This window comes from Ostrinia nubilalis, chromosome 30, assembly GCF_963855985.1.
Source record: "Ostrinia nubilalis chromosome 30, ilOstNubi1.1, whole genome shotgun sequence".
NCBI lineage: Eukaryota > Metazoa > Arthropoda > Insecta > Lepidoptera > Crambidae > Ostrinia > Ostrinia nubilalis.
The window spans coordinates 7,112,348-7,135,091 of NC_087117.1; the positions used below are offsets into that span (position 1 = coordinate 7,112,348).

A 22,744-nucleotide genomic window follows, 5' to 3' on the forward strand; every position below is an offset into this window, starting at 1 on the left:
GGCTTTAATCAGGTTTGATGTTGTTTATTCAACTTTTAAGGAGTACACGTCCTGTAATGTGTCCCTATGATCCCTGCTTTTTTCCTGGGAAGTTTTATATGGAAGCTAATCTTATTCTTCTGAACCTAAACAGGCAGTTTTTTGTATTCAGGAGCTCTGTAGCCAGATGATTGCTATGTCGCTCAAGACGTTGCTTGTAGGATACAGAGGTTGCACTTGCTATTTCCCCCTTGACTGTTGGGATTTCTAGGTACTCGTGCACTTTCGTGTTCTGTGTGAACCATGGCGCATTGATCAGGATCTTTAACACTTTGTTCAGGTAGCGCTGCCAAGATTTCAACATTTGAGTGTCTAGCTGACCCCCAGAGTTGTATGCCACATGTCCAAATTGGTGTCAGGATGTCTACCTAGCAGCCAGTACATGTCTCCAAACTTTTTGTATGATAGATGAGTTTCTTATTTTGTGAATGTGTGGATGGGAACAAAAGTCTCATATACATGCTACGAGTACACACACAGTCTTCATGCTCCCATGAAGAATACATTGATGTGCTTATAGTTGTCATCGTCATCGTGTCAATTTCTCTGTTGCTGCGAACTACAGGTCTAGCTATAGGTAGTAGTGCAGGTATAGGTATTTACCTCTGTCCCTTGGCGCGGTGTCTCTGCGCCACGTGGTCTCGCGCTCTGATCTCGTGACGTAACGCCGCGTGTTTGTGTCGCAGCGCGAGCACTGCGCGCAGATCCTTCGCTGCGACGTCCGCGCGGCAGATGCGCTGTTTCTCTGTCACCCAGCCTGTTATAGCAAGACAAAAATTTATTAAGCACAAGGGAAACTCTTGATCTACATCTCTTAGGGTGCAAGTTCGTACCTGACTCCACACAACAGAGACGACGCACAGTAGTCGGCAAGCGGAAAAAAGTCCAAAATTGGAAGGTTCTAATTCATTAAAATTAGCATAGTAGCCTTATTGTAGAATAGTTATGGGATCATAATCACAAAAAAATATATCAATTAAACGTTATTTTATAGGAAAATTATGCGTCATAAGTTGATCAAACACGAAATATTTATTAAAGCGTAGTTTCTACGCTCGGATGTCTACGAATGTATTTCTTAAGACATTGATGATATCAACAATATTTCTTTTTAATTGTCTTTTAGGAAGCATTATGTATTTACATTTAAAATATATTTTGCAAATAACTGCTGTCGTCATGTCCTACTTGACCTATATAAAAGACACTCTTTTATATTCGAAATTATTGCTTTTCTTGGACCATAACTTTTTTGCCTTGTCGATCCTAGTGGAGATGTATGTATCAAAAGATTCCTTAGTCCTTCTAGTAACTAGCCTATTATAAATTAGCTGCTAATATCTGCTACCCTTGTCATACGATTTATTTATCTAATGAGGTTAAGTGATTGGATATGACGAGACGGGGATGAGAGAGTAGGTACTCTCGGTGCAAATGAGGATATTATGAACATTCTTCTGGCTTCATCTGATCCATTGATAAATTTAGAAGTAAAATCAGCAAAAAATGTTTAGTTCTAAACCAAGAAGTTTTAGACCTGATAAAAAAATGACTAATTTGTTATTAATTTCTGTTTTGTATTAAAACATAGACATTGCACTATATAACATTTTTTTTATCATTTTAAAGCAATATTATGAAAAGAAACATGACAACATTGAAAAATGTAATTATTTCCGCTCTCCCATACAAAGCCGACCACTGTGCGACGTGTCTACGCGACACTAAAGACTTTGAGTAAGTCAAATCAAAGCAAATTGAAATTCATTCATATCACGTCTAAATGCAGTTGAATTTTTAAATCAAGTCGTATTTTATATTCAAGCCAAAATCCAACGTTTCAAAACGAAATTAAACAAATCTACCCATTCAAATCAGATTTCAATATGCGTTTTCCAGTAAAAAAACTTGGACATTTTCTTCTTTGATGCTCCTTTAGCAAGGTTTATGTGGACCAGAATCAACTGCAATTTACTGGACGCGTATGAAATAAAAAACCTTACCTTCTTCCTCATCATGGTCTTCCAAGAACTGGTACAAGTTTCTCGCGTCCTCAAGCCTGGCCTTGCGGTCCTTGGCTGCGGCCACCAGACTGTAAATAAAAACATAATATTAGTAAAACCTCTCTAATCTATATGGAAAGCTCCATGGAGATACCAAAAGTAGAACATTCGTGCTTTTGAGTTGCCAAAAGTGGAACATTCGTGCTTTGAGTTACCAAAAGTGGAACATTCGAGCTTTGAGTTACCAAAAGAAGAACATTCGTGCTTCGAGTTACCAAAAGTAGAAAATTCGTGCTTCGAGTTACCAAAAGTAGTTGACCCGTCGAAAGCATCATGCAAGCTGCTGGAAGCCTCCCGTATATTATTACGCGCTCTGCCTTCCTAGACAGATTGCAAAATGTGACTGTTTTTATGTCAAAAGATGGTCAAAAAGTCTTTTGGGAGTTCCAACGGATTCGATTTTCGCGCAGCTTGTCTGGGCTGTCCAGCGTCAGTCCAATGTCCAGTCAGTCCCCTGTACAGAGAGTCAGTCACCTGTCCAGCGTCAGTCCCCTGTCCAACCAGTCCTCCGTCCAGCGTCAGTCCCCTGTCCAACCAGTCCTCTGTCCAGTGTCAGTCCCCTGTCCAGCCAGTCCCCTGTCTGTCAGTCCCCTGCGGCGCGTCAGTCCCCTGTCCAGCATGTCAGTCCCCTGTCCAGCGCGTCAGTCCCCTGTCGTCACCTGTCCAGCGCGTCAGTCCCCGTCAGTCCCCTGTCCAGCGCGTCAGTCCCCGCCAGTCCCCTGTCCAGCGTCAGTCCCCTGTCTACTGTCCAGCGTCAGTCCCCTGTCCACTGTCAGTCCCTTGTCCAGCGCGTCAGTCCCCTGTGGCGCGTCAGTCCCCTGTCCAGTGTCCAGCGTCAGTCCCCTGTCCAGTGTCAGTGACCTGTCACCTGTGGCGCGTCAGTCCCCTGTCTACTGTCCAGTGTTAGTCCCCTGTCACCTGTGGCGCGTCAATCCCCTGTCCAGCGCGTCAGTCCCCTGTCGTCACCTGTCCAGCGCGTCAGTCCCCTGTCGTCACCTGTCCAGCGCGTCAGTCCCCTGTCCACTGTCCAGCGTCAGTCCCCGCCAGTCCCCTGTCCAGCGCGTCAGTCCCCTGTCCAGTGTCCAGCGTCAGTCCCCCGTCCAGCGCGTCAGTCCCCTGTCGTCACCTGTCCAGCGCGTCCTCCAGCGCCCGCAGCTGGCGCGCGAGCTGGGCCCGCGGCGGCTGCGGGCCGTCGGCGGCGGCGCCCTGCCGGACCAGGCGGCGGATGCCCTCGTCGACGGCGCCTAGTTGGAGCTCTTGTAACGCGTGCGCTTGCAACAGAGCGTCAGTCCCCTGTGGCGCGTCAGTCCCCTGTGGTGCGTCAGTCCCTTGTCCGTCAGTCACCTGACCAGCGCGTCAGTCCCCTGTCCACTGTCCAGCGTCAGTCCCTGTCCAGCGCGTCAGTCCCCTGTCCACTGTCCAGCGTCAGTCCCCTGTCCAGTGTCTAGACACCTTAGGCTTCTAACGTCAGTCCCCTGTCCAGCGTCTAGACACCTTCCCCTGTCCAGCGTCAGTCCCCTGTCCACTTTCCAGCGTCAGTCACCTGTCCAGCGCGTCAGTCCTCGCCAGTCCCCTGTCCAGCTTCATTCCCCTGTCCACTTTCCAGCGTCAGTCACCTGTCCAGCGCGTCAGTCCTCGCCAGTCCCCTGTCCAGCTTCATTCCCCTGTCCACTGTCCAGCGTCAGTCCCCTGTCCAGCGCGTCAGTCCCCGCCAGTCCCCTGTCCAGCGCGTCAGTCCCCTGTCCATCGCGTCAGTCCCCTGTCCATCGCGTCAGTCCCCGCCAGTCCCCTGTCCATCGCGTCAGTCCCCTGTCCATCGCGTCAGTCCCCGCCAGTCCCCTGTCCAGCGCGTCAGTCCCCCGCCAGTCCCCTGTCCAGCGCGTCAGTCCCCGTCAGTCCCCTGTCCAGCATGTCAGTCACCTGTCCAGCGCGTCCTCGAGCGCCCGCAGCTGGCGCGCGAGCTGGGCCCGCGGCGGCTGCGGGCCGTCGGCGGCGGCGCCCTGCCGGACCAGGCGGCGGATGCCCTCGTCGACGGCGCCTAGTTGGAGCTCTTGCAGCGCGTGCGCTTGCAACAGACGCTCCACGTCCACCAGGTCAGGCAGCTGTCCAATGTCAGCCATCTGTCCAGCGTCTATACACCCTGGGCTCGCATCGTCAGTCACTAGCTAGACACCTTGGGCTCCTAGGTCAGTCACCTATCCAGCATCTAGACATACTGGGCTCCTAGCGTCAGTCACCTGTCCAGCGTCTAGCCTAGCTATGTACCCTTCAGTGTTTCCCAGCTGCTTTGTACTGACTACAGAATAGATAACTGATAGAAGTAAATATAGGTGTTCGTTTGTTTCAGCCAGTCATTTGGCATTTAGACAAAAGCTCCCCTAAGGATTTCCACGTGTTCCTAAAACAGAGGACCTAGTAATGCCCGTTTTCACCATCGACCCCTAATTTTTAAGTGACCCCTATGGTAACATATAACAGGAATTTTGTTTTCATAGGGTCTCTTAAAATTACTACCAATTAGGGATTGATGGTGAAGACTGGCATCAAGTCACCTGTCCAGCGCATCAGTCACCTCTAGACACCCTGGCAGTCCAGCATCTAGACACCCTGGGCTCCTAGCGTCAGTCACTTGTCCAGCACGTCAGTCACTTGTCCAGCATGTCGGTCACCTGTCCAGCACGTCAGTCCCCTGTCCAGCGCGTCAGTCCCCGCCAGTCCCCTGTCCAGCGCGTCAGTCCCCTGTCGTCACCTGTCCAGCGCGTCCTCCAGCGCCCGCAGCTGGCGCGCGAGCTGGGCCCGCGGCGGCTGCGGGCCGTCGGCGGCGGCGCCCTGCCGGACCAGGCGGCGGATGCCCTCGTCGACGGCGCCTAGTTGGAGCTCTTGTAGCGCGTGCGCTTGTAACAGACGCTCCACGTCCACCAGGTCAGGCACCTGTCCAGCATCTAGACACCCTGAGATCCTTGCGTCAGTCACCTGTCTAGAGCGCCAGTCACCTGTCCAGCATCTAAGACACTTCAGCGTCAGTCACCTGTCCAGCATCTAAGACACTTCTGTGTCAGGCTCCTGTCCGTCATCCAGGACACTTCAATGTCAGTCACCTGTCCAGCATCTAAGACACTTCAGCGTCAGTCACCTGTCCAGCATCTAGACACCCCGGCCAGTCACCTGTCCAGCATCAAAACACCTTGGTCTCCTAGAGCCCGTCCAAAGCGTCACTTGTCCAGCACGTCAGTCACCTGTCCAGCATGTCAGTCAGCTGTCCAGCATCTAGACACCCCGGCCAGTCACCTGTCCGTCATCTAGACACATTGGTCTCCTAGAGCCTGTGCAGCACGTCAGTCTCTTGTCCAGCGTCAGTCACCTGTCCAGCGCGTCCTCGAGCGCCCGCAGCTGGCGCGCGAGCTGGGCCCGCGGCGGCTGCGGGCCGTCGGCGGCGGCGCCCTGCCGGACCAGGCGGCGGATGCCCTCGTCGACGGCGCCTAGTTGGAGCTCTTGTAACGCGTGCGCTTGTAACAGACGCTCCACGTCTACCAGGTGCCGGCCTACTTCTTCGGATTGGAACTGGGCCTGAGGATTAGAAAAATTATAATTAAAAACAAAAACTTTTTTAAAAACAAGCTTTATTCTGAAATGCAGTTGTACTAAAACGAAAAAAATAAGTTTCCGCCGTTTCGCTTAGGAGTTCCTATGGCCACCTCCTGACTCCATCATCAGACCAGCTCAATAGTACCATAATATTGCATTGTCATCGTACTTACATAAGAATATTTCAGCTCAATCGGTTGAGAAGAACTGTTCTTAAATTCAGTTGCAAGATTTGTCCCACACATACTAACAAGTGAAGTCAATATAAAGCTTGTAAAAAGAAAGAGAAATCAGTTAAAGTCCGGTCGCCGAGCACGTAGAATTTTGGCCAATGACCCCAAGCTACCCATCCTTATCGCTCGCGCGTAATTATATTGCTGTCGCGACTGTGCGACGGGCGCCCGCAGTGAGTGTGCGAGCGCGACAGCAACATAATTACGCGCGAGCGATAAGGATGGGTAGCTTGGACAAACTTCTATGTGCTCGCAGACCAGACTATAAAAGTGTGCCAAAAAGGCCTCCAGCATTGACATGATAAAGTATACCACAACGCTGACTTGGTATGTGACGTGACTAGTGTTGCCTTGCCAGGTCCAAAAACAGAAAAACCGGACTCGGTGCTTAATTTGGCTGGATATTTTATCCTAAATGGCAGACATACACCTGGAAACTCTAGAGGTGACATGACCATTCCTCGAAACCATTGAAATGGTCATGTAGTTTATCCTCTAAAAATCCTACATTCCTGTATCACTTTAGTATTCTGTCAGCAACGGTATTGCACATGACGCAATCATTTACCACACAAATCTTGAGTACCAGACGTTTGCTCCAACGATATAGACTTTTATTTGAACTGGATAGAGGTTTCTGTGCAATGGTTCCCTTCACGACACCATTAAAGGTAAGTAAACCTAGCCAGTGCTTCTCAAAGACTTCCAGCAGTATCTCCAGCGCTGTAAAACGTCTTGTTCTTTCCTGAATGGTATAAACTCACCTTCATCTCCTGCAAAGTCTGTCCAATGGTGTCTGCTTCCCTCAGCAAGGCCATAAATCAAGCAAGGCAATCTTAATTGTTAAATATGTACTAATTAATCTACTCTATCGCATTGGGGTAACCTGTAATGTTAGAGCTAAGATTGTTATTAAATAAATAAATAAAGTGAGCCAACTTGGCCAGCTGACTCCTATGCTTCTCCAGAAGTTCCAGCAATTACCTCCAGCGCTGTAAGATAGCTAGTTCTACACTGGATGGTATAAACTCACCTTCATCTCTTGCAAAGTCTGTCCAATGGTGTCTGCTTCCCTCAACAAGGCCATAAGGTGAGCCAACTTGGCCAGTTGGCTCCTGTGCTTCTCCAGAAGTTCCAGGAGTTCACTCCAGCGCTGTAAGACAGCTAGTTCTACACTGGATGGTATAAACTCACCTTCATCTCTTGCAAAGTCTGTCCAATGGTGTCTGCTTCTCTTAAGAGCGCCATAAGGTGAGCCAACTTGGCCAGTTGGCTCCTGTGCTTCTCCAGAAGTTCAAGCAGTTCCCTCCAGCGCTTTAAGACAGCTGATTCTACACTGGATGGTATAAACTCACCTTCATCTCTTGCAAAGTCTGTCCAATGGTGTCTGCTTCCCTCAACAACGCCATGAGGTGAGCCAACTTGGCCAGCTGGCTTCTGTGTTTCTCCAGAAGTTCCAGCAGTTCCCTCCAGCGCTGTAAGACAGCTTGTTCAGTCCGTGAGACAGCTTCGGCGCCGTGGTAGTTCTCGCGAACTAGTTCTGCTGCCATAGCGGATAGGTCTTCGAAACGTTCCGTTCTGGATAGAAAACGATTTTGTTAGGATGATTACAATATTTAAAAAACGATTAATTTTTGATAATGTAAGTCTTACATTAACAAAAATTCCAACATTTAGATTTATTAAAGTTCATACTTTATGCCTGGAATGGGACTCGCCTTTTAATCTGAGATCCAGCAGAGAGCTGGCGGCTTACAGTGGAATGGACGAGAGAAGACAAAACGAGTTCTTAAGATATTCCTGATGGCTTTTTTTATGGTCCTTCAGGGGTCCTCTTTCTGTCGCGCGCGGAATTCAAATGGAAGGCCGGATACTAGCGATTTTTCTACTGGGGCGATGACGGAACGCCACGGAGGTTATAGTGGGTATACCCCGTCCTTTTCAGGACGTAGCAGCGCCCTTTTCAGGGCGTCGGGAGTCCCACACACCATCTTGTCCCTCGGCAAATGTGACGGTGCGCAACGAATTTCCTCCGCGTCAAAAAAAGGGGTCTTCTTTCGCTCACCTGGCGAGTATATCCGCGGAGATAGCCTCGTGTTTCTTGACGGTGGCGTCGACCTGCGCCAGGTTGGATCCGTAGCGCGGGTCTGAGAGCACCTGGATCATTTCCTTCAGGTAGCCTTTGCGGAGTACACTCTGCGGGAAACAACACACAATCAAAGAATCCATTGTAAATTTTCTATGTATAATAAGTATGTATTTACAAAAAAAAAAGTATTTAAGTATGTTTATATCCGTTGTCTAGTACCCACAGTACAAGCTTTGCTTAGTTTGGGACTAGAAGCGCAGTGTAAAATGTCTAAGGATATTTATTATTATTATTGATTTTGCAAGTGTTAATTGTCAAAAATCTAAAACGTTAAAATAGCGGTATCGTTATAGCCAATGAGCTGCTGTCATAGTGACATTGACGTAATGTCAATGTCACACGAGAATCAAACGTCAGAATAGAGGGACGCGCGGAGACGACTCCCCGCGCTTTTGTGCTAAGTGATGAATTGTATTTAAAATAAGGCAATATAGTGTGAACGTTGAGTATTCAGTGTTTTATTTATGAGAATAGATCTACCGGCCTCTAATACAAGTGATCTAAGAAGTTCTTCCTTCATAACAAATGGGCCAGTGCTGAGGAGCAGCGCAAGAAACTCATGCCCGTTTTCACCATCAATCCCTACTTTTTAAGTGACCTCTATAAAAACAAAATTTCTGTTATGTGTTACCATAGGGGTAAGTTACAAATAGGGATTGATGGTGAAAACAGGCATCAGTCAGAAGCAAGCTATCGAGTGGCTTACCTTGGTGTTGAATTTGTAGTTCAGTTGTTCCAATCTCTGCTGCCGCAGCAGTTCTGTCCTCAGCGCTATTTCACGCGCGTGCTCCGCCTGGAAAAACATACAGAATATAATATGATATAATAAACTTGATTGGACACAAAAAATACAAAGGACTTCAAAGAAAGACAGTTATAGTCTTTTTCACCTAAGATGATCCGTATGACGTTTCGAGTTTGAAAGATTTAGAGATGTCACATAACTAAACCATAGCGATTTATCTATCGATTATTTTCGAAGAGTTAGTAAAACCTACTTTTAGAGAAATATTTTGTATAGGTGTTATTTAACAAAAAACATGTTTTTTACAATTACAAATATTATTGTAACAATTTTTTATTGATAATATTCAAATTTCATGGTTCATGTTCAAAAAAACGATTCCTAAAAAGTACTGGTTCTGTTTCTTTAAATTAAAAACCATTAATTTATTTTTAATGCGTTTATTAAAGTCAATAATCGAAAAATATAGTTGATTTTTGTGATGTTTTTAATAACTAAGTATTCACTGCAATCGATTAATGAACCGCGGAAATAATCGATTTTATTATACAAGAAATACCCCAGCACTAAACTATTCCGTTTCACACATTGCGTACATGAAATAAATAATATTTTTACATCGTATTTAATTAAAATATAATCAATAGACACAGATTTTACTATATATTTCAAGACAAGGTAGTTATTTTTTTTTAATTATATTGCTAATAAAATACAAATATTTTTTCAAAAATATTCTGCATATGTAGTATGCGTAATATGGATAACCTTGAAGTGTCATACGGATCATCTTACGTGAAAAAGACTATAGGTTACCAGGCCCTTTCCAGGCCAAATTTTCTGCTCGATTTTATGGTAGAGCTAAAGCATCTAAGTCTGTCACCATAACATTGATGTTAAAAGCATTGTTGTTATGTTTCGACAGTTGGAGGTAAGATAGCCAGTACCTTGTGATCTCACCTGCCTAGCAGTAACCAAGCTCTCTCCAGGTCTTAGAGTTACTTTGCATGAAACAAATGAACAAATTTCCAAGTCTTGACCTGTTCCAGCAGCAGCCAAACCCTCTCCAGGTCTAAGACAGTTACTCTGCAATTCTGCATATTACAAAGGAATAAATTTTCAAGTCCTGACCTGCTAAATCTCCGTTCGACACGCTCCAGGTCTAAGACAGTAACTCTGCATTTACCAAAGAAATCACCAGGTTGTCACCTATTGCAGCTACTGTTAATATCTCTCCAGGGTTTAGAAAGTAACTCCGCATATGACAAAAGAATAAATCTTCAAGTCATGACCTGCTAGTGCAGTTACCAGGCCCACTCCAGATCTAAGACTTCCATCTCGATGGAAACAGTTCTCATCTGCTGCCAGGGTCTAGCCAGGTCTTACTCCTTCTAAATTGATACTAGAGTACATTTTCTCAGGTAGCAGTCTTGCTCCAGGTCTTGACTTACTTTAGGAGCCTGAGGCCCGTGGCGGCGCACTAGTGACCTGTGCTACATTAGCGGACGACCCGAGGGGATCCACCATTCCCCAAGTTTTTAGGTTCCCAACTCCTCCAGGGTACGACCCGGCTCTTTCCAGGTTTGAGACGAAGCCACAGACACAGACTAACTAACCGTCTAGGTTAGCACAATATTGCTACAGGTCTTAGACAGTTGCTCGGCATTAACTAAAGGAATCTCCAGGTTCTCAAATGTTCCACCTGTTGCCAAGTCCTCTCCAGGTCTTAGACAGTTACTCGGCATTGAAACAAAGGAATAAATCTCCAAGTCCGGTCCTGCTAAACCTCCGACTGACTCTCACCAGGACCTAGGCTCTACTTGGAAACAAAGGGATAAAACTGCATGTCCTAACCTGTTCGAGTTGCTGCCAGGCTCTCTCCAAGTCTTGAGGCAGCTGGCCCTCGAGCGGCGCCCAGGTTTCACCCACCAGGCTCTTCTGCATCGTGTTGATGTGGAAGAACAGGGCTTCGATCTCCGAGCGCTCTTTGTACCTGAAAAAGGACGCATATGATTAGATTATGCAGTTTAAATTCTTCTTCTTCTTCTGCCTCGCCTTGCGCGGGGTCGGCTTTCCCAATCATGCGCCGCCATTTGATTCTATCATGAACGTTTTGTTCGTGAAGTCCCAATACTTCCATGATCCATGTTCTTTTGAACATTCGTCATCCAGGTGTTATTTTTTATCCACAACGAGGAAGCTCTTGGCCTATATCTCACCTGATGGTAAGTGATGATCATTACCTAGTGTACTTTAAATTACAGGACAATATTTTCAAGGGTGCTTGAAATTCAAAACTGTAAGACTTGACGATGGTCAAGGCTAAAATTATATCAATAACACTGAGGTCACCGTTTTGGTAGCCCTCACTGGTTGAGTTTGTCAATCTATAGATACTGGCTATAGCACAGGAGTTACAACATAAGGACTGAGAGGTGGAGTGAAACACCAAGACTACTGCTTTGGTCGATTCACTGGTTGGAATTTTGTCAAGCTGTAGATTCTGGCTACATAGGAGTTGCAGCGGCGAAAGTGGGAAAATTAACGTAGCTTAGCGGTTCTATGAGCTCTTTCTTGGGCATTACTAAACTCCTGTGCTGCCTGAAGGAACTGTTATTTCTACGTGCACTTACTTCGGCGGTTTCTCCACGGTTCTATACTGTTTAAAAGCCAGCAACAGCCGCTGTATGCCATCCAGCGAGTTAGGCAGCAGATGTTCAAGCTGTAAATCCAGGCTACACAGGAGTTGCAGCGGTGGGAATGAGAGTGGGAATATTCCCGTTCCTTGGCGGTTCTATGACCATTTTGGGCATCATTAAACTCCTGTGCTGCCTGAAGGAACTGTTATTTCTACGTGCACTTACTTCGGTGGTTTCTCCACGGTTCTATACTGCTTGAAAGCCAGCAACAGCCGCTGTATGCCATCCAGCGAGTTAGGCAGCAGATGCTTAAGCTAAAAATCCTGGCTACACAGAAGTTGCAGCAGTGGGAACGAGAGTGGGAATATTCCCGTACCTTTGCGGTTCTATGAGCATCTTGGGCATCATTAAACTCCTGTACTGCCTGAAGGAACAGTTAGCTCTACTTGCACTAATATTACTATTTATGTATGTTTAGAAAATATTATGCAGCTTACTATTTTATTTATTTTACCAATGGTCCGTGACCCTCACTCGGCATGGGGCACACTGAAAACCAGCGCCGTGGCCTTCGTCACCGTGGGCCACGGCATATGCTGAGTGGGGTCCCGTTGCAGTGGGCATCTTGTTGGTGGATGGGTGGCACTGCTCAGTTTACTGTTGTTTTTATTTTTTTCTTCTTCCATTATTATGTGCCACTGTCATGTCTATGTAATTGCCTGTATTTGTGTGATGTCCATTGTAATAAATGTATCTTTCTTTCTTTCTTTCACTTACTTCGGTGGCTTTTCGACGGTTCTGTACTGTTTGAAAGCCAGCAACAGCCGCTGTATGCCATCTAACGAGTTGGGGAGTTCCCGGTCGTTGAGCTCCTGAATCTTAAGCCGGATCCACTCAAGCAGTGCTGAGATGAGGCGCCCGTACTCCGTCTTCAGGCCGTCGCAGTCCATCAGCTGGCCTATGATCTGGTGGAAGAAAAAAAATACATTTTTAAAGGAATTCTTAGAAGTGAGAGTACAAATTGCCAGGAGTCAAGTACTTAAAGAAAACGCGAAACAATGCTGTTGGCAGATCATTGGAGTATGGCTATACAGGGTGTCCCAGAATGGGTGAATCAAACATCTAGGGGAGGTAGCTCTACTAATGTACTATCCCTAAAAATATGAAAAAACAAAAATTAAACCCCATATTTAACTTTTTCAAAAAAAAATTTTTTTTAAAAGTTAAAATAAATCAGCTTTGCCTAAGTATCTGGCTATAATTGCTGCGTTTGGAGTTTATTTGTACTTTTTTCTTACTAATATTAACTGTACATGATCGCTTCGTTTATCTGTAAACAAACTTTTGAAAATAATGACTAGATTTCGAGTTTAGAGCACTTTGTTTAAAAAAAAATCCGAACTGAATTTTTTTTTAAAATATTTTTAGGGTAGTAGGTACATTAGTAGAGCTACCTCCCCTAGCAGTTTGATTCACCCATTCTGGGACACCCTGTATTTTAGGCGGGTTCTGAGGAGTTCTAGGGATATTGTAGGTGGGGAAATCCTTGGAAAGGGAAGTCAGAAAATAAGTTTTTAGGAGGAAAGAGGGGTACATTTTGAAGGTTGTGTGAGTAAAATAGTACTTACGTTAGCGATCCTCCTGCCGCTCTTCTGTTCGTTCTTCATTCGCGCGAAGGTGTGGTAGTAGCTCGCTACGTACGTCATCACAGACTTCTCGTCAGGGCGGGTCGTGTCCACGTCTGCAAACAATTTGTTCAATTTTGAGCTTTGTGTCTGTATAATAAGGTTCAAAGTCCTTTGAAGTCTTTTTGTGTCAAGTTTTTGGACTTTATCTCTTTACAATCAGGTTCAAATTCGATTGGTTAGTAATTTAGTAAGATATTACGACAGGTTGACTGTCACAAATTGATGAATTTTTTTATTAGATTTTGAACTTTATCCCTTTCTAATACGGTTTAAAATCAACAAGGCAACAATCGAACTTTACCCCCTTACAACAAGGTTAAAAATCGATTAACGACACATTTTATAGTAACTTGATGTGTCAATCAAGTGATGTCTATGCTTATTACTTTATTTCTTCACGATACAGTTGAAAATCTTTTTTTTTATTATTTTTTTATGCTAGACAAGGCAGGTATTTGACCGCAATCGCACCTGGTGTTTTAAGTGAGATGCAGTCTAGGATGATACATATTTTATCTGCTCTGTAAGTGCCTATTCACTCTCGCCTTGAAAACGCCCGGATTAGTGTTCAGGAAATACAGCAGCAGGCAGCGAATTCCAGTCCCTAGCTGTTCGCAATATAAACGAGTCGTCGAAACGCTTGGTGCGAGCTGGTGGAATGTCGACAATGTAGGGACGGTACGCTAACCTGCGTCTGATAATAAGGGCTATCGTTTTTATACTTAACAGTTGGCACCCCTGGCGATTGACAGGACCTTACTCTACAGTGGCGCCATCTTGATGAGTGCAAATGCGATAGTCCTCCTACCACTTTAGCGCTCACAAGTTGGCGCCAGCCACTGTCTTCGCTACTAGCAAGTGGCAGGACCGTACTCTACAGTGGCGCTAACTGGTGAGCGCTAAAACGATAGCCCTCATTGACAATCATTAAGCGGCAAGTCGATCACGAATTCACCATGGATTTGGAGCTTTATCATTTGCCAATAAAGTTCAAATTGCTTACCCTCAGCATCGAGCAGGCGCGGGATGCCCAGATGTTTGTGCGCGACATCGAAGGCGTGATTCAGGGTCTCCACCGGTTCCGCCACCGGCACTTCCGACCAGCGGAAAAGATCGGGCCTAAGGGACAAAACAAATAAATTAATATTAACAAAAAAACGAAATTAAATCATTTGAAAATTATAAATAACTAGCTGACCCGGCGAACTTTGTTCCGCCTTAATGGCAATAAATAAGCAGACTTTTTTTTAATTTCGAACGGGATAAAAAGTATCCTATGTCCTTCTCCTGGCTCTAAACTACCTCCCTGACAATTTTCAGCTAAATCGGTTCAGCCGTTCTTGAGTTATAAGTGGAGTAACTAACACGACTTTCTTTTATACAGTGTGAGTCACGTTAAAGTGTACATATGAAAATAGATGAAACTAGACCTATTTTTATCGACAAAAAAGAGGTCAAAAATTTTTTGAGATTTTTTTTAAATTTTTTATAGAATTTTTTTTCTTTAAATTACTTATTGTAAAGAAAACGTACTAACTTTTAAACTAAGCGGTATATCATGATGAAATAAAAACAGTAATAATGATAAATAACAGGCAATACTAAAAAAATACATAAAATACATAAATAAGGCCAACAAATAATAAAAAATGATACTTTTTGAAAAAAATCTGCTTTAAAATTCGTGTTTTTTTGGTTATTTGATAAATTTCTCCAAAAAATGCCCCTATAACAGGTGGTTTTTATTACTTTGTATTATTCTCTATCGTATTACCTTCGTAAAACCAAAAATTGCATGTCTCTATCCCTATCACAACGTTTGCAATGATCGTTTGAACTAAGCCTCTCCGGGCGCGCCATTCAACGCTTCGTTAACAACGAAACTGAAAATGGCTCTAGATTTGTTATTTTGATAAAGACGAGTTAGATTTCAAATAAAAACAAAAGATTTCGAAGCAAAATAAGCATTTTAGTTAAAATTAAAATTGTCTCTAACTGTAGCGGAGAATAATGTTGTGGCAGGCCTTTGTTCAAACGATCATAGCAAATGTTGTGATAGGGATAGAGACGTGCGATTTTTGGTTTTACAAAGATAATACGATAGAGAATAATACAAAGTAATAAAAACCATCTGTTATGGGGGCATTTTTTGGAGAAATTTATCAAATAACCAAAAAAACACGAATTTTAAAGCAGATTTAAAAAAAAAAATATCATTTTTTATTATTTGTTGGCCTTTTTTGTGTATTTTATGTATTTTTTTAGTATTGCCTGTTATTTAGCATTATTACTGTTTTTATTTTATCAGGATATACCGCTTAGTTCAAAAGTTATTACGTTTTCTTTACAACAATACTTTTTGAAAAAAATCTGCTTTAAAATTCGTGTTTTTTTGGTTATTTGATAAATTTCTCCAAAAAATGCCCCTATAACAGGTGGTTTTTATTACTTTGTATTATTCTCTATCGTATTACCTTCGTAAAACCAAAAATTGCATGTCTCTATCCCTATCACAACATTTGCTATGATCGTTTGAACAAAGGCCTGCCACAACATTATTCTCAGCTACAGTTAGAGACAATTTTAATTTTAACTAAAATGCTTATTTTACTTCGAAATCTTTTGTTTTTATTTGAAATCTAGCTTGTCTTTATCAAAATAACAAATCTAGAGCCATTTTCAGTTTCGTTGTTAACGAAGCGTTGAATGGCGCGCCCGGAGAGGCTTAGTTCAAACGATCATTGCAAACGTTGTGATAGGGATAGAGACATGCGATTTTTGGTTTTACAAAGATAATACGATAGAGAATAATACAAAGTAATAAAAACCATCTGTTATGGGGGCATTTTTTGGAGAAATTTATCAAATAACCAAAAAAACACGAATTTTAAAGCAGATTTAAAAAAAAAAATATCATTTTTTATTATTTGTTGGCCTTTTTTGTGTATTTTATGTATTTTTTTAGTATTGCCTGTTATTTAGCATTATTACTGTTTTTATTTTATCAGGATATACCGCTTAGTTCAAAAGTTATTACGTTTTCTTTACAATAAGTAATTGGAAGGAAAAAAAATCTATAAAAAATTAAAAAAAAATCTCAAAAAAATTTTGACCTCTTTTTTGTCGATAAAAATAGGTCTAGTTTCATCTTTTTTCATATGTACACTTTAACGTGACTCACACTGTATAGACTTGAAAAAATAGAACTGCCTAAGGCGGAATTGAACCCACGACCTTCCGCTTGCCGGGCGACTGCTCTTCCAACTGAGCTACTTAGACACTGGATGAACCCGTCGAAATTTTAAAGTGTAATACCAGAGTAAATACAAATGAGTAGGTCATCTTCATAGTAAAGCCCGAGCGCGGTTTGTATGTGAGCGCGCCAATACGTATGCGGCGCGCACACACACACTGACAAAATTTAGCGCACCTCACCGCTAATTCACGCTAAATTTTGTGCGTTTCTATGAAGATGACTTACTCATTTGTATTTATTCTGGTATAGATGTATACAACATTTGTACTGTGCCGGTGTGTATACAGTTTGTACCTGTGAACTTGTACCTATGCTTGTGTCAAGTGGTACCTGTGCGCTGTACCTTTTTTGTTTGGAAAACATACAGTGAAACAATAACAGACTAAAAACCACTGCTTAAGAAACTATACACCATTTACATGTTTTCGCATGTGTATACAGTTGATACCTGTACCCTTATCGAGTGGTACCTGTGCTCATGTATACACTGTTTTGTTATGTACCTGTGCGCGTGTATAAGCGCGTTGAACCCGAGTCCTGAACGCCAGGAGTCGGTGAAGTTGTGGATGTGCACGCCGTGGTATCCACTGGTCTTCCGTTGACACCACAGGAGTAGCGCGTCCTTGGCGGACTTCTTCTCTGAGGACTCATTTTCTTCGTCCTGGGGAGGAGAAAACACGTTATTTCTCTATGACAAATGACAATAGATCAAGAACCAATGGTCGGTGTTGGACTGCCGATTCGAAACCAGTGGCGATTGTAGCAATAATAATAAATAAAAAGGAAGGACCTATGTTTTATCTTGTTTCGGTGAATAAATAATCTTAACGTCTAAAAATTCATCATCCTCGACTGACTCTCTTTGCTTTTAATTTTTGCCGTTAATACATCTATATAGGTATACAGGGTGGGATTTTGAAATGCCACCTGGAGGAAAAGTACTCTTAAAACTGTAGATAGAAAATTTTACTCAAAGAAAACATTCCTTTATTTTTTAAAAGAAACAGATCTGCCTTCAAAGATTTCCAAAAATTTGCTTGCAACACCCGGGAATCGAACCGACTAAAATCTGTTAAAAAAATACACCCTGTATTTTTATTGCATTTGGACCACAGATCGGTGTCGTTTGTGGTCGGTTTTATCCTTTCAATATCTAATGTGGACTAAGAGCTAGTGAACGCCAGACCTACGTTATTTTATAAAAGCTGAAAGTTTGTCAACGTTTGTCGTTGGTGCATCATATAAAGTTTGTGTCATCGTGGCTTTGGCGTCTACCCTAAAATGATTGTCTGGCAAGGGGTTGGAACGGTCAAAACTATCTGTCTGATGAGGAAACAATTTCTAATATAATATCATTACTTCTTCTTAAATCTTAATATTACCTTGTAGACCAGTGGTTCTTAACCTTTAAGTCATGAGGGACCACTTTACCAAAATTCTGTCTTGTCAGGGACCACCTCATAATCGGTCAAAATCAGTTTGACTGCAAAAATGAGTTAAAAGTGGTTTTAAACAAGGTGTGCAAGTGCACTTCGTGGACCACTTGGAATGTCTCCAGGGACCACCAGTGCTCCGCGGACCACCGGCTAAGAACCACTGTTGTAGACAGATAGGTATTCAATGTCACGGATATTTCGAGTTTTGGCAACAAGAATTTTAATTACAAATTGATAACGGGACCTTGACAACGTGATAGGTAGCGAGGCTTAGCCTAATCCGTCAGATAAGAACTTATTTAAAGAAAGTACATAAACTGTATAAGTAATTGTTTTTTTGCCGGGCGTCTGCATTGACCACTGTGTTCCAGCATCGTTTTGTCAATATTGGTTCTACAGAGGCAAACGGATTGAACACTCCCCACGAATTATTCCACTTTGTTCACCTGGGTGATAATCATCTACCGATTCGAAGATGACAGTTTTTAGGTACTCACTCATGAGCTATGATACCAACCCCCCACTATCATGACATGTGACAGGTCAGGAGCCAGCCTCGCTTGAAAAATGACCCTAGATACGCCAATGCTTATAGTCTTCTGGTGCCGGATATGCCGACATCAGAAATTCAGAAGACCCATTCTTGTTCTGTCTTGTATATTTGTCCCTCAGTTGCCTCTTGTTACGACAACCACGAAAATGTCGGTGTGCTCTCATCTACACTGCCACAACCACTCCGCGGACAAAATCAAAAATCAAAATCAAAATCATAGATAAGCAGTATGATCAGGTGCGATTGTGGTCAAATACCTGCCTTGTTATGCATAAAAAAAAATAAAAAATAAAATAAAATGATAATTGACAGTTTAAGTTTCCCCGGGACAAACTTGACCTTCACTGGTTGGGTTTTATTGGCGGTCAAGCTGTAGATCCTGGCTACACAGGAGTAGCAGCGGTGGGAACGAGAGGTGGGAATAATCCGGTGCTTAATCTATGATACTTAAACACCCGTATTCACAAATGATGCTTGCTTAAGTGAAGCAGCAAATCGAACGCACAGCTTTTCAAAGCTGTGAATCACAGAGCTATTCATAGAGCTCTGTGATTGGTTCGTGTATCACCCTGTGCGTCCACACGTACTATGAGACCTCATAGTAATGTTTGTGAATACGGGCGTAAGAGATGATGAGTCTAAGATCTATATACTGACCACATCGATCTCGATCTCCTGGATCTGAAAGCGCAGGATGATGGTCCAGATGAGCCCGAGGATGAGGCGCGGGTTGCCGTCCACTATGTCTTCAGCGCCGATGGACTCCAGACGCACCTGGTGGGAGAACAAGCATTAGTCTTCATTGTCAAAATCAAAGCGGTTAAATTATCATAAACTAGCTGTGCCCGCGACTTCGTACGCGTGAAAACCCGTTTTCGCAACATTTTTCATTGTTGATCTGCTCCTATTGATCGTAGCCTATAGCCTTCCTCGATAAATGGGCTATCTAACATTGAAATAATTTTTCAAATCGGACCAGTAGTTCCGGAGATTAGCGCGTTCAAGTTAACAAACAAACTCTTCAGCTTTATAATATTTGTATAGATGTTAGATAAGATGGTACATCATGTTAATGGAAATGTCAACAGTATAGATGACCCACGCTGAACTGTCCCGCCAAACTCAATGACAGGGAGGCGCTACCATCGTTCAACTATATGGTTTCCAACATGGCAAAAATCGGAACTAGCGATCCGGTATTGACGGTGGCGCCCCACTGTCAATGTCATGCATAGGACAGTTCAGTATTTTGGAACTATAGCCTTTGAAACTTTAAGGTAGGTACATTCTTCGTCACCTAAAAATCCATTGTCGTTCCGTCCCCATAAAAACGATATCACGTGCATATGAGGGATGAACTCGATTTCCCTAGGATTCCATCATCAGACCCTGACTTGGTGACAATGTGACCAGCTCGGGAGAATACCCTATCGAACAAATCAAAATTTGGAATTTTGGAGTTCTGCGGTAACATATACATACAAAAAAAACATACACTCGAATTGAGACCCTCCTCCTTTTTTTGAAGTCAGTTAAAAATATTCACAATGAGTTTTAATTTAACATGCACTAAATACTACTAACCTACTATACTACATGTTATAATATTCCAGGTATTATGCAATGGAAGGAAACCTACACCGTGCGGTCGCTTCGAAGGCTTCGTCGACGGTTAACGTACTTGTTGTTATTATGTACTATCGATGACATACTTACGAAAGGATGCATCATGAGAAAAGCATTTAGGAGTTTCATGCCCGTTTTCACCATCAATCCCTAATTTTTTCATAGAGGTCACTTAAAAATTGGGGATTGATGGTGAAAACGGCCATCAGTCAACAGAGAATCCTTTAGGTTTCGCTTGACGGTTTTGTTTTAGCTTAGATATTAGACAGAACTTCAATTCGAGTCGGTGTCTCTCCGAAGGGATACGCAATGCCACAACCAGGGCTTTCGCCGAAAACCAGTTTCTTGACATGCCCTTACGAACATGTCAAGTGCCGAGCAGTGGCCCACTATTTTCTATGTTCCTTTTGTGTTTTTAATTTTTATTGTTTATAAATTGTGCTTACTGTGATCAATAAAATCAATTCTATTCAATTCTTTTAATAGTTTATTTTGCTTGATATAGGAGTTTCACAAAGAGTTGAGACTTTATTTTGTAAGTCGATCTAACGCCTATACAGTTTTAGATCTTATTTATTTACTAGCATGCCAATTACAAAAAGTTAGACAAAAGTAATATTTTATTGTTTGTTTATGTAGCTTTATTTACGTATACGATAAGATCAATCGCCTTGTCAGATTTTAACCTTCTTTTCTTTTAATCCACAATGAGGTACCTACTTAGCTCTCCTCATTATTTGCAAACTAAATCGTAGCCTAATTTTAAAGGAATTTAAACATTGTAGTGGTTAAACAATTTGATTCTTTGATCCGAAGGTCATGAGTTCGATCATATACGTCCCCGATTGCGTGTACTTATTCGCTTTAGCGCCATCAAAGTCAGTTATTATACCTACAATTTCATGGAACAACAAGCCATGCCAAGCCATAAACGAACTTGTACGTGACCAAAAACAATAGAGCACTAATCTGTAATCTACACTAATCTGGCTACCCGTCGTTACACCCGGTCACCGCTAATATTGTCGAGCGTGTAATATCTACTGATAAGCACTGATAACGGCCGACCTTGGTGGTCAGGACTAATTATGCAATAATGTAGACAAACATCTTTTGTTCAAGAATTTCTTGTTCTTAAACTTTTCCATAATATTGGTCTCATAGTCATAATTTAACCTTTATTTGACTTTGATGCGATTGCTGCAGAAACCTCCAACACCGCACACGTTTTCGGACTTGATGTACCTGATTCTGACCACGTCACGGCTTCAGGGTTACCTACTCCGAAACGCTGTTTACGTTACTTAGCTTTGGGTCTATCTGTCACTGTCGCTCATGCTGGCATTTCACTTTGCGTGAGAGAGATGGGATGGAAAAATTTGAAACTTCGAATAACGTTTTTCGGAGTAACCCCGCGATTCAGGCACCGACCATAGAGCTGCAACCAACTCAGGACTCAGCCTTCTTCTCAACTTCCGAGGGCATAATGTAAGTGAAGCTTCGTCGAGGAATGGCTCGCCTTAAAAATGTGACCGTCCGTGGCATGTGTATCGCCGCCTTTACATTTGAGCTAAGTCCACCTGCTATGAACCTACTAGGGTGGGGTTCTATGTTCAGCTACAATTTTATATTCAGCTAAGCTTAGCTTGTGTACTGACCTTGGTGTGCAGAAAGCCGCTTTAGTGACAATGGGCTATGGGAAATACTACCCATTTTCGAACGTAGCGAATCTTCTTGAAGGCGGCGGAAGCACACAAGGGTCAATCTTCGTCTCACGTTTAGAAATGTAGGGCGGAGGACCAAGTGGAGAGACCCTACAAGGCCAAGAGTCGGCATCGGACTGAAGATAGGGTCAGTAGTTTGATCCTCGTCATCGGTTGAAGACACAAGCATTATTATAGTTTAGGATGTGGTCTCCTATAAACGCTGTATGACGCGTACAGCCTCACGCCGTAGGCCGCGTCACAACGCTTATCATAGAAATGTACTGCTGTGGTCACCTTCAGATTTTGACATTGGCGTATGGCGTCGATAGGAACGTTTGACTCTGACGTCTCACGCTGGCGTTTGAGGCTGTGTCCCACGCTGCGTATAGCGTCTAATAGATGATCTTAACCCTAGTGTGTTATGTACTGACCTTGGTGTGCAGGAAGCTCAAGCTCTTATTGACGTTTTCAATCTTGTGCACGCGCATGCGACCCGAGTTGGGCCGCGGCAGGCGCTCGCCGCTGATGATCTCCAGCAGCTTGAGGAGTCGGCCGTCTGCCAGGTGGACGACTGTTGTCTAGGCTCTAGGGCTAGCCTTACAACAGCCTTGCGATGGAACCCTCTATGGCAGCTGGTGGGCTTGTCTTTGCAGCGTTTGCTGCAGAAGCCTCGAGTCTTAAGGACTCATTTGGTCACCTGATGCTGACCATATCGCGGCTTGATTCAGGCACCGCTCTTAAAGCTGCCATCAGATTGTCTCCGTTCTAGTCGACGTCTAGCCAGATGATCCAGAAGTTTCAAGGACTGACTTGGTTTCAAACGGAGGTGGATTATGTCCAGTTGAGATCCATCTGTTTAGTATGCATTGCCCACTGACCTAGGCATGCAGCCGCTTTAGGGTAGCAATAGTCAGCGTCAGACTGTCGATATAGCCGGTAGTTTGATCCTCGGCATCTGTGGACTATTGGTGTACCTACCCAATCCTATCATGAGCATTATTATAGTTTAGGCTGTAGTTTTCTATA

General features: G+C 43.4%; 1 protein-coding gene across 1 annotated transcript in view; it reads right to left on the minus strand.

The window, feature by feature from the left end:
• The window catches only part of LOC135085960 (spectrin beta chain, non-erythrocytic 1), a 176,269-nt gene that overhangs the window by 130,029 nt on the left and 23,496 nt on the right, over window positions 1-22,744 (minus strand). The window contains exons 5-16 of the mRNA XM_063980744.1: window positions 19,044-19,160; window positions 16,901-17,058; window positions 14,145-14,260; window positions 13,082-13,194; window positions 12,231-12,418; window positions 10,669-10,807; window positions 8,776-8,862; window positions 7,986-8,116; window positions 7,276-7,498; window positions 5,464-5,669; window positions 2,043-2,131; window positions 643-796 (exon numbers count right to left, since the gene is read on the minus strand). Of these exons, the coding sequence (XP_063836814.1) occupies window positions 643-796; window positions 2,043-2,131; window positions 5,464-5,669; window positions 7,276-7,498; window positions 7,986-8,116; window positions 8,776-8,862; window positions 10,669-10,807; window positions 12,231-12,418; window positions 13,082-13,194; window positions 14,145-14,260; window positions 16,901-17,058; window positions 19,044-19,160 (1,721 nt within the window). The remainder of the gene's footprint in view (window positions 1-642; window positions 797-2,042; window positions 2,132-5,463; window positions 5,670-7,275; window positions 7,499-7,985; window positions 8,117-8,775; window positions 8,863-10,668; window positions 10,808-12,230; window positions 12,419-13,081; window positions 13,195-14,144; window positions 14,261-16,900; window positions 17,059-19,043; window positions 19,161-22,744) is intronic.